At 34.3% G+C, this 17,082-nt stretch overlaps 1 protein-coding gene across 1 annotated transcript in view; it reads right to left on the bottom strand.

Annotated features, from left to right (window-relative positions):
* Positions 1-17,082, bottom strand: part of LOC117327889 (tolloid-like protein 1) — a 166,571-nt gene that overhangs the window by 107,063 nt on the left and 42,426 nt on the right. Inside the window, exon 2 of the mRNA XM_033885116.1 lies at positions 250-345. Coding sequence (XP_033741007.1) covers positions 250-345 — 96 coding nt within the window. The remainder of the gene's footprint in view (positions 1-249; positions 346-17,082) is intronic.

Raw genomic sequence — 17,082 nt, 5'->3', positions numbered from 1 at the left:
ATTTTGTCACAGAATCATCAGTAATTCGCTGTAAGAATTAAGAGCCACTTTAAAAAGGATTATGATAAAAAATGTACTTCAGACCTAGTATTTTTCTATATGGTGTGTTGTTAGTGCTACTTCAGACATATTAGTGTGTTGTTGAATGCTACTATCAAGTTGTGTTACACATGCTTCATTGTAAGTGTATACAGGAGATAAGCCTTGTATTTGGTGTGACATGCATTTGATTGGTCATGCCTGTGGTACCTTGAGGTCTGTCTACTGCTCCGTCCACTTTCCCCTTCTTTACATAAAACCCAAGCGGCTCTATCCTGTGCAATTTCTTCCCCGGGGGGCCTTTTTCTGAAAGAAATTGGTTTGTCAGTTAAAATTCCTGAATTTCCCAGGAAAAATATTTTGTTCATGTAATGCAAAAATGATTTCAACACTACTTCTTTTCTTTGATAAACTGGATTTGATGCAGTAGAATTACTCAGGTTTTCGTCCTGTTGGCGACTATCTCAACCTGCGTATTTCCTTTTTGATAGGCATGAAGAGACGCTGGCTGGGGCTGAATGTGGAATTTCAATTTGGCATATAACATCTTTTACATTGTCCCTTTACCTGTTAGCCCTGCTTGAGTTTTGTAACAAATGAGTTTAATCATTGGACTATCACTGGTAAATTCTTAGTTGGACCTTAGTAAGGAGGGCTGTTAGTTCCAATTATTGTCGTCTTACTGTCTGCCATCAGCGTCGGGAAATATCTTTTTGCTGGGATATCAAAATGTCTTTCATTTTCTGAATATAGTTACAATTAAGCATCAATCACTACCCAAAATTCCCCAGGCCTGCTTCCTGTAGAATCAAAGATGACTTTCACTAAAACAACACAAGGTACTATATCTGTACAATTTTTGAGATGATATTAAGCACCACATGTTAGCTGTCCATGTACCCTATAGGAGATGATTCAATTAGTTTTGAATTTCTCGTTCAGTGGGAGTTTTTGCCCTATGTCTTTGTTCTTATCTGATAACTCTAAATTTAGTGGCAGTTAAACATATTTGTCCTTACCCGATAACTCTAATTCAGTTGAAGTTATTACCCTATAAACATGTTTGTCCTTAACCGATAACTCTAATTCAGTGGGAATTATTGTCTTAAACATATTTGTCCATACCTGATAACTTTTATTCAGTGGGAGTTATTGCCCTTGGCATGTTTGTTGCTTAGATAGTTATATTTCAGTGAGAGTTATTGCCCTTAGATAGTTCTATTCAATGAGAGTTATTGCCCTTAGATAGTTATATTTTAGTGAGAGTTATTGCCCTTAGATAGTTATATTTTAGTGAGAGTTATTGCCTTTAGATAGTTATATTTCAGTGAGAGTTACTGCCCTTAGATAGTTCTATTTCAGTGAAAGTTATTGCCCTTAGATAGTTCTATTTCAGTGAAAGTTATTGCCCTTAGATAGTTATATTTCAGTGAGAGTTATTGCCCTTAGAGGTATATTTCAGTGAGAGTTATTGCCCTTAGATAGTTCTATTTTAGTGAGATTTATTGCCCTTAGATAGTTCTATTTCAGTGAGAGTTATTGCCCTTAGATAGTTATATTTTAGTGAGAGTTATTGCCTTTAGATAGTTCTATTTCAGTGAGAGTTACTGCCCTTAGATAGTTCTATTTCAGTGAGAGTTATTGCCCTTCGATAGTTATATTTCAGTGAGAGTCATTGCCCTTAGATAGTTCTATTTCAGTGAGAGTCATTGCCCTTAGATAGGTCTATTTCAGTGAGAGTTATTGCCCTTAGATAGTTCTATTTCAGCGAGAGTTATTGCCCTTAGATATTTATATTTCAGTGAGAGTTATTGCCCTTAGATAGTTCTATTTCAGTGAGAGTCATTGCCCTTAGATAGTTCTATTTCAGTGAGAGTTGTTGCCCTTAGATAACACTATTTCATCCCTTAAATATCTCTATTTCTGTTACAGCTATAATTGCCTATAGATATCTCTATCAGGAAATAAAAGACATATGGCAGACATGATTATGTATAGGTAATGGTAATTATTGAACTGAAAAATCTGATCAGGACCACTACAATCTATAATAAAGGCAAATGTAGCCCGATGAAAAATATCAATGAAAACAAGATGACACCATATTGATGCAATATAGATAACAAGGTTTAGGTATTAATTGTCTGACTTGTGGGCTGCTGGTCTGTTATACACCCTACACAATTATCTTTGTAGAAATCCTATATAGTACCCATACAAAGTTGATCATTCTGTTAACATACAGATCGATACCTTAAAATGTCATAGGAACCTTCCAAAGTAACCTTGGGATACCAAATTATGCTACAGTATTTAACTACTGGTAATATATTCAGACATCATAAAAGTCATAAAAATCTTCTCTTTATTAACTATTCATAGCTTATAATACAATTAACAGACAATTTACATCTAAAACCCCTGAAAAGTCAAGAAAATCTTCTGTGGGTAATATGATATTAATAATAATTGATTATTCTGTAACAAATGTATTTCATTTTAAAGATATGTATATATTTTTACAATACACCAAGGACTGATGAAAATTTAAAGAAATCCCTTAACGAGTCTATATATCGCTTTCTCTATAGATGTACCAGTAATTTTACAGAAATTACTTAACAAGTCTATATATTGCTGACTCTATAGATCTAGTTTTATAGAAATCACTAAACAAGTCTATATATTGCTGACTCTATAGATCTAGTTTTATAGAAATCACTAAACAAGTCTATATATTGCTGACTCTATAGATCTAGTTTTATAGAAATCACTAAACAAGTCTATATATTGCTGACTCTATAGATCTAGTTTTACAGAAATCACTAAACAAGTCTATATATTGCTGACTCTATAGATCTAGTTTTATAGAAATCACTAAACAAGTCTATATATTGCTGACTCTATAGATCTAGTTTTACAGAAATCACTAAACAAGTCTTTATATGGCTGACTCTATAGATCTAGTTTTATAGAAATTCTCAGCCTTTACATGTAGCTGTCTCTATAGATCACTTCTTCAGATGAAAATTTACAACAAAACATGTTTGGTGTTGTCACTGAAATGATAACTTGAATTTACAAAATCTTTTAAACAAATTGATTATACAAAATAGTGATGGAAAATATCATTTTTGAAAACAACTTTTATATCAATTAATAACATACTTGTATGTGGCTGATCTGAGCAGGAGAAAATTGGCTGACCAAGCTTATAGCATTGGTCTGAAATCGTTAACAGTTATCCCTAGCTGTAAGCCTGGCTAGATCTGCTGAGGTACAAGCAGGAGGTGTAATCTTGGCATCATTTTCAAATCCCTTGAAGTAATTACACTAATCAAGTTATTCCCCAGAAGAAAAAAAAAATCTTCCTATGATAGAAAGCCAAAAAGTAACAGAAACGGAAATACTTTCATTTGTGTGTTAGTGGTATAAAAGATCTGGGAAGGAAGCCTGATCTGATAGCCTAAAAGCCACATCTTCGTGACTTGGAGGTAATTAAAATTGATACCAATATCCAAGTTGTCAACAGTTAAATTAGAATCCTTATCAAAGGCTGGAGTTGTTCCAATGTCTACTGAGGGAGGAGATTAATTTCAGAAAAGGAAATCTTTGTAGAGCCTTGAAAAGATTTAGTAAAAAGATCAATACTCATGCAGACTTGTATAAGGAGAAAGGAGTTTTAGAACTGAGTATCATGTTTACAAAGTAACATTCACTGAATATTCAACCAAATATAGCCTAAATACATGTTTCATTCAGTTAATTATCCAACCAATAACAATCTAAATATCCAACCAATCACAGCCTAAATAACATTCACTAAATATTTCACCAATCACAGCCTAGATAACATTCACTAAATATCCAACCAATCACAGCCTAAATAACATTCGCTAAATATTTCACCAATCACAGCCTAGATAACATTCACTAAATATCCAACCAATCACAGCCTAAATAACATCGCTAAATATCCAACCAATCACAGCCTAGTTAACATTCACTAAATATCCAACCAATCACAGCCTAGTTAACATTCACTAAATATCCAACCTATCACAGCCTAAATAACATTCACTAAATATCCAACCAATCACAGCCTAAATAACATTCACTAAATATCCAACCAATCATAGCCTAATAAACATTAAATGAATATCCAACCAATCACAGCCTAAACTAGAACTGTCACCAGGATGGCTTACTAATACCCTTGCAATCTGCACGAGTCAATGGTGAATTGGAACTGTTAATTAGAGGCTAACTAAGATAACCCAGTGATATAGTGACCAGTTGCCATAGCAACCATAATTGTGAGAAAAAGAAAGTGAGATGCACATCTACACATGGTTCTCTATATTTGAATTAAGCTTCATTGAAAACGGCCCTTCGGTTTAGAAGGAGTTGTCCAGACAAACTTAAAGTTAGGGTTCTTATCGGAAAACCTGTTTTTAGTAACCACTTGCCATAGCAACCATAATTTTGAGAAAAAAGAAAGTGGCATGCACAATAATATCTTCACATGGTCCTCTATATTTGTGTGAAGTTTCATTGAAATCGGGCCCTTCAATTTAGGAGGAGTTGTCCGGACAAACTTAAAGTTATGGTTTTTATCGTAAAACATGTTTATAGTGACCAGTTGCCATAGCAACCATAATTTTGAGAAAAAAAGAAAGTGGCATGCACATCTACACATGGTCCTCTATATTTGTGTGAAGTTTCATTGAAATCGGCCCTTCAGTTTAGGAGGACTTGTCCGGACAAACTTAAAGTTATGGTTCTTATCGGAAAACCTGTTTATAGAGACCAGTTGCCATAGCAACCATAATTTTGAGAAAAAAAGAAAGTGGCATGCACATCTACACATGGTCCTCTATATTTGTGTGAAGTTTCATTGAAATCGGCCCTTCAGTTTAGGAGGACTTGTCCGGACAAACTTAAAGTTATGGTTCTTATCGGAAAACCTGTTTATAGAGACCAGTTGCCATAGCAACCATAATTTTGAGAAAAAAGAAAGTGGCATGCACATCTACACATGGTCCTCTATCTTTGTGTGAAGTTTCATTGAAATTGGCCCTTCGGTTTAGGAGGAGTTGTCCGGACAAACTTAAAGTTATGGTTCTTATCGGAAAACCTGTTTATAGAGACCAATTGCCATAGCAACCATAATTTTGAAAAAAAGAAACTGGCATGCACATCTACACATGGTACTCTATATTTGTGTGAAGTTTCATTGGAATCGGCCCATCAGTTTAGGAGGAGTTGTCCGGACAAACTTAAAGTTATGGTTCTTATCGGAAAACATGTTTATAGAGACCAGTTGCCATAGCAACCATCATTTTGAGAAAAAAGAAAGTGGCATGCACATCTACACATGGTACTCTATATTTGTGTGAAGTTTCATTGGAATCGGCCCATCAGTTTAGGAGAAGTTGTCCGGACAAAATGCGTCTACAGACAGACGGATGGACGGACAACCTGATTGCAGTATACCCCCCCCCCCCCCCTAACTTCATTGCAGGGGTATAATAACATTCAATGAATACCCAACCATATACAGTTTACACACAGGGATTGAACAGTGTTTTTATTGTGTTTACGGTGGTATGAATGCAATGGGAGACATACTTTATATTGCGTGTTAATGTTAGCATATATATATTGAATACTTTATCAATTATCAATAATTTGATCAGAAATTTGACCATGCAGTTATTGTCTGCAATTTTATGAGCTAAACACATCAGTTAACTACTTAAATCTTATCAGTTAACACCAGTAATTTGATCAGTTAACACCAGTAATTTGATCAGTTAACACTGCTGTAATCTGATCAGTTAACGCCAGTAATTTGATCAGTTAACACTGCAGTAATTTGATCAGTTAACACCAGTAATTTGATCAGTTAACACCAGTAATTTGATCAGTTAACACCAGTAATTTTATCAGTTAACACCAGTAATTTGATCAGTTAACACTGCTGTAATTTGATCAGTTAACACTGTTGTAATTTGATCAGTTAACACTGTTGTAATTTGATCAGTTAACACTGCTGTAATTTGATCAGTTAACACCAGTAAATTTGATCAGTTAACACTGCTGTAATTTGATCAGTTAACACCAGTAAATTTGATCAGTTAACACTGCTGTAATTTGATCAGTTAACACTGTTGTAATTTGATCAGTTAACACTGTTGTAATTTGATCAGTTAACACTGCTGTAATTTGATCAGTTAACACCAGTAAATTTGATCAGTTAACACTGCTGTAATTTGATCAGTTAACACCAGTAAATTTGATCAGTTAACACTGTTGTAATTTGATCAGTTACACTGCTGTAATTTGAGCAGTTAACACTGCAGTAATTTGATAGATAAATACAAATTGATTGATCAGTTAATACCAGGAATTAGATCAGTTTAAAACAACAGTAATTTGATCAGATAACACCAGTAATTTGATTAGATAACACCAGTAGTTTGAGCTGTTAACACTAGTTATTTCATGATACTGAAGCTTTGATCACCTGTTGCCATTAACCTGATCAACACCTCACAAAGGAATATTGAGAATCTTCCAGATGAAAATGTTCATTCTCTTCACATAAAGTTTTATACCAAAGTATCTCTGGTATTATTAAATATCAATATCAGTTACAACAGCATCCACATTTACGAGCTTCAAAATCTACAATTATCTGTCTATTCCACTGAATGCACACGTGCATGTCAGATGCAAAAGACGCCACAGGCAACTTTTGTTACACACAAATCAGTACATTTGTGCTATCATGATCCAAAGCAGTCCGTTATATGTTGTATTTGTAGTGTTATGTATTTGTGAGCCATTTTTCCGATGCCAATCAGTTTATTTCTCTTATACATGTAAAAATTGACAAAAAAGATCATGATTAAGGTAGCTAATCTGATCATGGCACCAAAAATACACATACAAAAGTCACTTAGTGTCAGACTTTAGACACACGACTGACAATTACTCATCCTCACACAAATCAATACTGTCATTTCCAAACAGACTTGTAGATTTTGTCAAAACGTTTGCTACAATATGCCACACGTGTTTCTAAGGTGTTTAATCCCAGAGATGTATACATGTAGGGAGGGTGCAGGATGCAGCATGTCCAATTGTATATATTCCAGAGATTTAGGGTCAATCAAGTGGTGTGTTGTACGTGCTCCATCGGAATTTGTCTCTGTATGGTACGTTGTATGATTGAATTGTGTATTAGATGGAGTTCTGGTGTGTTTATGTAATCTAATTGTATTAAAGTTGTGTAAATATAATTATGTCTGCCATATTGATTTTTACTCCTCTAGAGATTCAAATCTTGTTGATTTATTCTAAATGTCAAAATAGACAGTAAAGTATAACCAGTGAACTCGATGTATTTCGTGATTTCAGAAACAGAATAACACCCAGAATAAATGAAAAAGAAAATCTATATCCTAGCCAACAATTAGGATGTATTCTTCTGCTCTTGGTAAGTCTGAAAAATAATTCGTTTTTTGGAGACCTATATCTAATGAACCTCTTTCTGAAATAATGTAATCATCTAAATGTCTGACCTGGACTTAAAACACTAGCCATCAGCATACAAGTCTTCAATACAAAACTTTAACACTATCCACTAAAATTATCTGTGATTATTGTATAATTAATATCTACTAAAACGCTACCTGTGATGGAGCTGGGGGGGGGGGGGGGGGGGGGGGGGGGGGGGGGGGGGGGGGGGGGGGGGGGGGGGGGGGGGGGGGGGGGGGGAACTATTATCAATCAGAAAAAACAAAAACAGGTGAAAGAATAGGAAAATCATTATCAATAAAATCATAAACCGAATTTTATTTGTATCAAGATGAAAAGAGCTCATAACTCCATTTAACAGAACTGAAATTTTAGAGCTGATTCTCACAACATCCTTTTAATCGCAATGTAATAAAAACAGCAATTTTCAAGAAAATTATGCAATCTCCATCATAAAATTCTTAAACTTGGATCAGATATCCAAGGATTGTAACGCGACTAGATTTAATGACAGCTACAAATGCGTGACCGAAGACCTTTAATTCTGTATGTTACAAAGTGAGGACAATAAAACAAAGACTGTTAATTGACATATGGTAATTTGCAGATGAAACCGTCTGTTTAGGAGAGAGAATTAATTCACAGATCTAAGGGTTTCAATGCAATTACAGGCATGTCTTATATTAATGTTGAGTCTATAGTTTTATGTTTTATGTTGAATCTATAGTTTTATGGCAGAATTGTCACTTTACAATATCAACAATTTCCTTTACAACACTTAAAATAACAAGCAGTGATAGTCAGGAAATTGCTGGGAAGAATAATAATGGTAATTGAATTCTCCCAAAAGACCCATTCAAGAAACCCCATTAAAGCTCATTGCAGTAAAAACATGTTCAATAATGAAAATATATTGGCTTTTATCGAAAAAAACACATTATAATTCTCAACTGGCTTAATGTTGAACTTGGATATATTTTTAATTTCTTTGTCTTTGTACTCATATATTGTTTTTTAATTTGAAATAAGTTTTTATTTTGAATACATTATTTTATACTTGAAAGGAATTCTTAAATAATTACAGCATTGTTTTCATATCAATAGTTCTCGAGGACCCATAGATATAACAACTTTTTCTGGTAATATATAACACATAAATAAATTTTGATTTAACACAGTCAAGTTTGTCATTTCAATGTAGATATACATGTAGATGAAGGTCATTATATTATGAATCATTTCAATGAAGATGTAGCTCATGGTATTATGAATCATTTCATTGTAGATATAAGTCATTGTATTATGAACTTTTTCAATGTAGATGTGGGTCATTGTTTCATGAACCATTTCATTGTAGATGTGGGTCATTTTTTAATGAACTATTTCAATGTAGTTGTATATCATGGAATTATGAACTATTTCAATGCAGATGTGGGTCAATTTCCACACTACATCGGGTATATATATCAGTATAAAACCAATCTTGAATATTAAGGAACTGAAGTGATTCAGGCTTATTGAAATGAGAAAAACTTCTAGACATGATATTAGAGTACAAACACAAAAGTTTATTAAATGGGCAGATTAAGGTCGATTGTTCTTAAAGTGTGGGCCACTTTCTCTGATGAAAATCTATGTTTATGTAGTCAGGGACTGGTGTCACTGCAGCACACAGAGTGAAGAGTGAGAATTGCCTTCTGGTTGGTGTGAACACAGAGATTGGAAAAGTTAAAACCTGTCCTGATTGGAAAGTTTAAAAAATAAGAAATGTTAAGAGTATAAAATTCTGTCTACAAACACATTGGAGGAAATGCCAATATGACTAATGGCACATTAAACTGAATGGCTATGTGATCTCAACAAAACCAATTTAATAGGTACATATGTCATTGATTTTTTCCATTGTAACAAATATGACCTGTTCACAATTTAACAACAAATGGTCTCTTGTCAATTTCTTATAATTATCTTAGAGGCAGTAATTCTTAGGTAAAAACAATTTGCTTATATCTTTACAATTATGCTATTGCTATTTTTACAAGAAAAAAGTTTTTGAAACAATAGTTTGAGAGTTGACTTGTGTAAAAGCAATAACAGGAAATATATAACAATACAAGTATACTATATTTGTTGTTGATCCATATATATATATATATATATATATAAGAAATTTAAATCTGTCATTGCGAAGATGAATGTATAAAAAATAACAAAAAAAACGACTTTGCCGCAAGGCCTTTCTGCCCTCTCAGGCTTCTTCAGGCGGACTGACTTCAGTCCGCCTGAAGAAGCCTGAGAGGGCAGAAAGGCCTTGCGGCAACTTTTTTTTGTTATTTTTATATATATATATATATACTGTATACATACCTAGGTTCACATGGTTATATTGAAAACTGGTATATCCACGTAGCTGCATGGATTTAGTTTTGTAGAACAGCATTATAAACTTGTCTGCATTCAATTTGGAAAACACATACATATTTTATTACAAGGCATTCCAACAATACAATCACCTTACATGCCAAGTTTAACCCTTAAAGATCCTGCCAGGAGTCTTCGGACGAACTAGTTTGAGGTGTACCGTTCTCTTGTTTGACCAATATAGGCAGTTTGGTCAAAATCTGTTTAAAATGAAGTACATGGCCTCTGGATGACAACAATTTTTCTATAAAGACAAATATTGACCTTGTCTTCGAATGAAGTCTGATCAAAATTGGTTTACATACAAGTGTATGTATATGCGTGCACGCACTTACACACGTAAGAATGGAACAAAATATCCCCTCCCCGACTTCGTCCTGAGGGGATAATATAATTCATTTACAAGATTGATAAACATTTTTTCAGTCAGTCACATATCGAAACAAGACAATTCAGCTAATTGATGTGAAATTATATGCCAAGAATGCACAGATGATGAATTCTTGCAGGAACAAATTCTACACACTGAATATTTAACAGACCTGTGGTATTCAATTATTGCATTGGTGTTATAATTGATGCAATTGAATTCAGGAATACCACTAATTCTAGTAGATGATATCAGAAGTTTACAGCAAGCGAACCCATGCCCCAAGTAGGAAGTTCCATTGACAAGTAGTGTAGGAGATCTGACTAAAACAATTTTCATTTGATATAGGTCATAGATCAAAATGTAGGTCAGAGTGACCTATTTTTGGTACATGACACACTGTCTTACCTATATACTGAATATATCATATAGCCCAAGTACAAAGTTCCAGTGACGACAAGTGCAGAATATAATCTGGACAAATTTGCCAGGACAAGATAAGTCGGAAAGAAGGAAGGATTGGTTTGTTCTGTTTTAACGTCCTATTAACAGCCAGGGTCATTTAAGGACGCGCCAATTAAGTTTTGGAGGTGGAGGAAAGCGGGAGTACTTGGAGAAAAACCACCTGCCTACAGTCAGTACACCGGCAACTCGCAACCCAGAGGTGGAGGGCTAGTGATAAAGTGTCGGGACACCTTAACCACTCGGCCACCTCGGCCCCTTGGAAGGAAGGAAGAAAGAACAGACAAAACGTAAAACTATAGCCCCCCCCCCCCCCTTAATTCCCGATGAAGACTTATAAAACAATATGATGTAACATAAATTTTGATAACAAGAATCATATGTCTTGCCTGCTTAATGTCAGAGTATAGTAAGTTAAAGATGACTTTCAAAATTCACAGAAATTTCTGAATTGTTTTTAAACAAACCACCAGCTATGAAGGCTGTGTTGAGATGTCCACTATGTGATCTAACTACATTTGTACATACCAATTAATCTGGTTAAAATTGGACTTATACTTTTTAAGCCATGGATATATAAATAAGAAACTTTCAAGAAAATGTTAATTGACAAAGACACCATTCGATCGCCGCCGGAATAGTAACAGTGTAGTCTCACTTTTGCGACTCTCCGTTGCAGACGAGACAAAAATTGGTATGCAGCATTTGAACACTTATTTCTAATACCAGTTACGATGTATATGGCAGGAATCAATATGGCAATATGCACATTCTGAGTGCCAAAAACCTCAACCTCAAATAGACCCATTTATCAGAAACATCAAAATATACATTCTTTAAGGATTTTTCACATGAGAGGGATTTAGTTCCCAATTTTCTACTTATAGGTCATGAATCTTTGGCAGATATAGAAATACAATAATCAGGACTAAGTGTCAGGAGGATACTGCGAAAGCCGACAGATCATGCATGCAGGCAATAATGGACATGTGATATGCTAATACCTACATAAAGACTTAGCAATATATGCAAAATGTTGTACAGGACTACGATTTTACAGCAATGAAATCCTGGCAGTTCTACCAACATCATCTTTACCATTAAATATTATACAGAATAACCGTGATTATATAGAAAATACCTGCTTCAGTAGGTCAGTAAGGAATATAGAATTCATTACTTGAAAGCATTGTTTTAGTACACCTATAAGTGAGTTTGATATGGTAATGTTTTAAATTCTGAAGAACAATAATTTGTGTATACAAAGTCGAATCTAGTTCAGATCAATATTAAGTTATGTATATATATACCCCAACAAGTCAAATCTAGATCAGATCAACATCAAGTTATTATATATATACCCTGACAAGTCAAATCTAGATCAGATCAACATCAAGTTATTATACATATACCTGACAAGTCAAATCTAGATCAGATCAACATCAAGTTATTATATATATACCCGACAAGTCAAATTTAGATCAGATCAACATCAAGTTATATACTGTATATACCCGACAAGTCAAATCTAGATCAGATCAAAATCAAGTTTTTATATATATACCCCAACAAGTCAAATCTAGATCAGATCAACATCAAGTTATATACTGTATATACCCGACAAGTCAAATCTAGATAAGATCAACATCAAGTTATTATATATATACCCCAACAAGTCAAATCTAGATCAGATCAACAGACAAGTCAATTTCAGATCAAATCTAGGACAGATCAACATCAAATAAAATATATGTTGGATATTGCAGCATCATGTAAGTTCAATCAAGGATCCTTTAGGTAAGATATCACAATTTCATCAATAAAGTAGTCCTCCACAAATCATCTCTGAGAATTCCTTTAAAGGCTGTATAACACTTTGGACACCTGTAGTGCAAAGCCTGTGGCAATAGCAATTAATGTTATGTGAACCTTGTGGCATATAGTAATGTTATGTGAACCTTGTGGCATATAGCAATGTTATGTGAACCTTAATTGCGGCATATAGCAATGTTATGTGAACCTTGTGGCATATAGCAATGTTATGTGAACCTTGTGGCATATAGCAATGTTATGTGAACCTTGTGGCATATAGCAATGTTATGTGAACCTTGTGGCATTAGCAATGTTATGTGAACCTTGTGGCATTTGTGGCATTAGCAATGTTATGTGAACCTTGTGGCATTTGTGGCATTACCAATGTTATGTTAACCTTGTGGCATTTGTGACATTAGCAATGTTAGGTGAGCCTTGTGGCATGAGCAATGTTATGTGAACCTTGTGGCATTTTTGGCAATAGCAATGTTATGTGAACCTTGTGACAACACTACCAATGTTGTGAAGTCCTTGTGGCATAAGGCAATAAGCATGTGGTATCAGTACCATGTGGTATAAGCCATATGTAATATATGAAACCTGGGGCATTGGCAATGACAAAGCTATATCTTAAAATTTGTAGCTTCTGTAATGCTATTAATTTTGAGGCATCTATGCAGTTATGTTGTGGAAACCTTGTGGCATTAGCATAATGTTACAGAAAACTTGTAGATGTATTGTTCTTACTGAACCTATCAACAAGAGTAGACTGTGTTTCCATAAAGTCTTCCAGGTTTTCTGGGTACTCTGTCAAATAAATCTTCTCTGCAGCATTACTAGCTTAGTGCGGATGGACATTGCAACAACAATCTTACAGTACACATCATTATACCATAATGAACTGCAGTATGCTTCAAGACTTTTATCTAAGCTCATTATACTATAAACTTTATGTTCAACAAGGTCATAATGATTTACACCACTTAAACATAAATATATATCAGAATAATTTAGATAGGACTCACGGGTTAAGATGATCTAGGAGATACATAAACATACTATCAACATGTACCAATCCTATTATCTGTAGACTTACACAATCGTCGTATCATTTATTCATGTAGAATGTCTTGTTCCTTTGATTGTAGACACAGATAGAAGTCTCCCACACACTATACAGTCTCATACACTACAGTTCACATACACTACAGTTCATATACACTACAGTTCACATACACTACAGTTCACATACACTACAGTTCTCATACACTACAGTTCATATACACTACAGTTCTCATACACTACAGTTCATATACACTACAGTTCTCATAGACTACACTTCACATACACTACAGATCTCATACACAACAGTTCTCACAGACTACAGTTCTCACAGACTACAGATCTTATACACACTACAGATATTACAGTCTACATTTCTCACAGTCTACAGTTAATTATTACACACTACAGATCTCATAAACTACAGTTCTCAGTCTACAGATATTACACAATACAGTTCTCACAGACTACAGTTATTACACACTACAGATCTCACAAACTACAGTTCTCAGTCTACAGATATTACACAATACAGTTCTCACAGACTACAATTATTACACACTACAGATCTCATAAACTACAGTTCTCAGTCTACAGATATTACACAATACAGTTCTCACAGACTACAGATATTACACACTACAATTCTCACAGTCTACAGATATTACACAATACAGTTCTCACAGACTACAGTTATTACACACTACAGATCTCATAAACTACAGTTCTCAGTCTACAGATATTACACAATACAGTTCTCACAGACTACAGTTATTACACACTACAGATCTCACAAACTACAGTTCTCAGTCTACAGATATTACACAATACAGTTCTCACAGACTACAGATATTACACACTACAATTCTCACAGTCTACAGATATTACACAATACAGTTCTCACAGACTACAGTTATTACACACTACAGATCTCACACAACAGTTCTCAGTCTACAGATATTACACACTACAATTCTCACAGTCTACAGATATTACACAATACAGTTCTCACAGACTACAGTTATTACACACTACAGATCTCATAAACTACAGTTCTCAGTCTACAGATATTACACAATACAGTTCTCACAGACTACAGATATTACACAATACAGTTCTCACAGACTACAGTTATTACACACTACAGATCTCACACAACAGTTCTCAGTCTACAGATATTACACACTACAATTCTCACAGTCTACAGATATTACACAATACAATTCTCACAGTCTACAGATATTACACACTACAGATCTCACACAATACAGTTCTCACAGACTACAGATCGTACACACTTACAGGCACATTTATCTCAAAAGTCTCGAAGGCATGGTCAACATATATCTGCATGACCATTGTTATAACACATAAGATCAATTACTAGGTACATATATATTTTTATTATTGTAACTTACATAATTATTTACAGTAAATAGGGCTAAGTAGGACCTCATTCTCATTACTCATCTTTCATTCCTCTGCATACCACAAACTGTGAGGTGTGATAAAACTACTCTCATAATGGAGGAGACATGAGTTGAGGAAGTTCCACATTCGATTAACTCTTTCTTTGTATGTTTAATGTCACAGTAATTAGTGCTTCACATTGCTTATAAATTGTATTAGAATATGTTATTTATCTATCCCTAAAGCAGAATTTCAACATGTTATCTAGTATCTTTATACCTACAACTAATGATGTATATTAATTAGCATACATTGTATATGACCTACACATCTATATGTTAAGGTTCCTTGGGATCAATGGACCTATATCTGTATGTATTATGATATCAGATATATCATTTGTTACAGGAACTATTAAGTTCAACAGATTCATTCTGCCAAAACATGGAGCCTTGATGTTCTGAGTAGACTTCCTGCATCAGTCCATTTATATATCAACGTCAAAAACCATTATCTCTTGATCGGCAAATAGTTCATAGATTTACTGCCTTGGACATTTAAAAAAAATTGCAAATTCTGCAGAATTTGACAAAAATCAATATAACTGAACATGAGACAAAGTATATCATTGAAAATGTATGATTTCTCTCTGATTGCAAATTACTCATGTAATGGTAAGCAGTGTTTGATTTTCTCCTCTGAAATGTCATAGAGTCTATACTTGTACGCACCTCATATCATTACTGGCATCACTTTGAAGTGTAAAACCAACAACCAGAGTGAAACAGTTCTACTGGTTATACACCACAAGCATGCTATCAACAGAGATCATTTGACACAGTTATCAATAGAGATCATTGGACACAGTTATCAACAGAGATCATTTGACACAGTTATCAACAGAGGTCATTTGACACAGTTATCAACAGAGATCATTTGACACAGTTATCAACAGAGATCATTTGACACAGTTATCAACAGAGGTCATTTGACACAGTTATCAACAGAGGTCATTTGACACAGTTATCAACAGAGATCATTTGACACAGTTATCAACAGAGATCATTTAACACTGCATGTTATCAACAGAGATCATTTGACACAGTTATCAACAGAGATCATTTGACACAGTTATCAAAAGAGATCATTTGACACAGTTATCAACAGAGATCATTTGACACAGTTATCAACAGAGATCATTTGACACAGTTATCAACAGAGGTCATTTGACACAGTTATCAACAGAGATCATTTGACACAGTTATCAACAGAGGTCATTTGACACAGTTATCAACAGAGGTCATTTGATACAGTTATCAACAGAGATCATTTGACACAGTTATCAACAGAGATCATTTGACACGGTTATCAACAGAGGTCATTTGACACAGTTATCAACAGAGATCATTTGACACAGTTATCAACAGAGATCATTTGACACAAAGTTATCAACAGAGATCATTGGATACAGTTATTCAATAGAGGGTCATTTGACACAGTTATCAACAGATGATCATTGGACAGTTATCAACAGAGGTCCATTTGATACAGTATCAACAGAGTAATCATTTGACACAGGTACAACAGAGGTCATTGACACAGTTATCAACAGAGATCATTTGACACATGTAGTTATCAACAGAGATCATTTGATACAGTTATCAACAGAGGTCATTTGATACAGTTATCAACAGAGATCATTTGACACAGTTATCAACAGAGGTCATTGGATACAGTTATCAACAGAGATCATTTGATACAGTTATCAACAGAGGATCATTTGACACAGTTATCAACAGAGATCATTTAACACTCAGTTATCAACAGAGATCATTGGACACAGTTATCAACAGAGATCATTTGACACAGTTATCAACAGAGGTCATTTGACACAGTTATCAACAGAGATTATTGGACACAGTTATCAACAGAGGTCATTTGACACAGTTATCAACAGAGAT

Source organism: Pecten maximus, chromosome 5 (genome assembly GCF_902652985.1).
Source record: "Pecten maximus chromosome 5, xPecMax1.1, whole genome shotgun sequence".
Classification (NCBI taxonomy): Eukaryota; Metazoa; Mollusca; class Bivalvia; order Pectinida; family Pectinidae; genus Pecten; species Pecten maximus.
The sequence above is the reverse complement of the archived record's forward strand: the minus strand, read 5'-3'. Positions and strand labels throughout refer to the sequence as shown.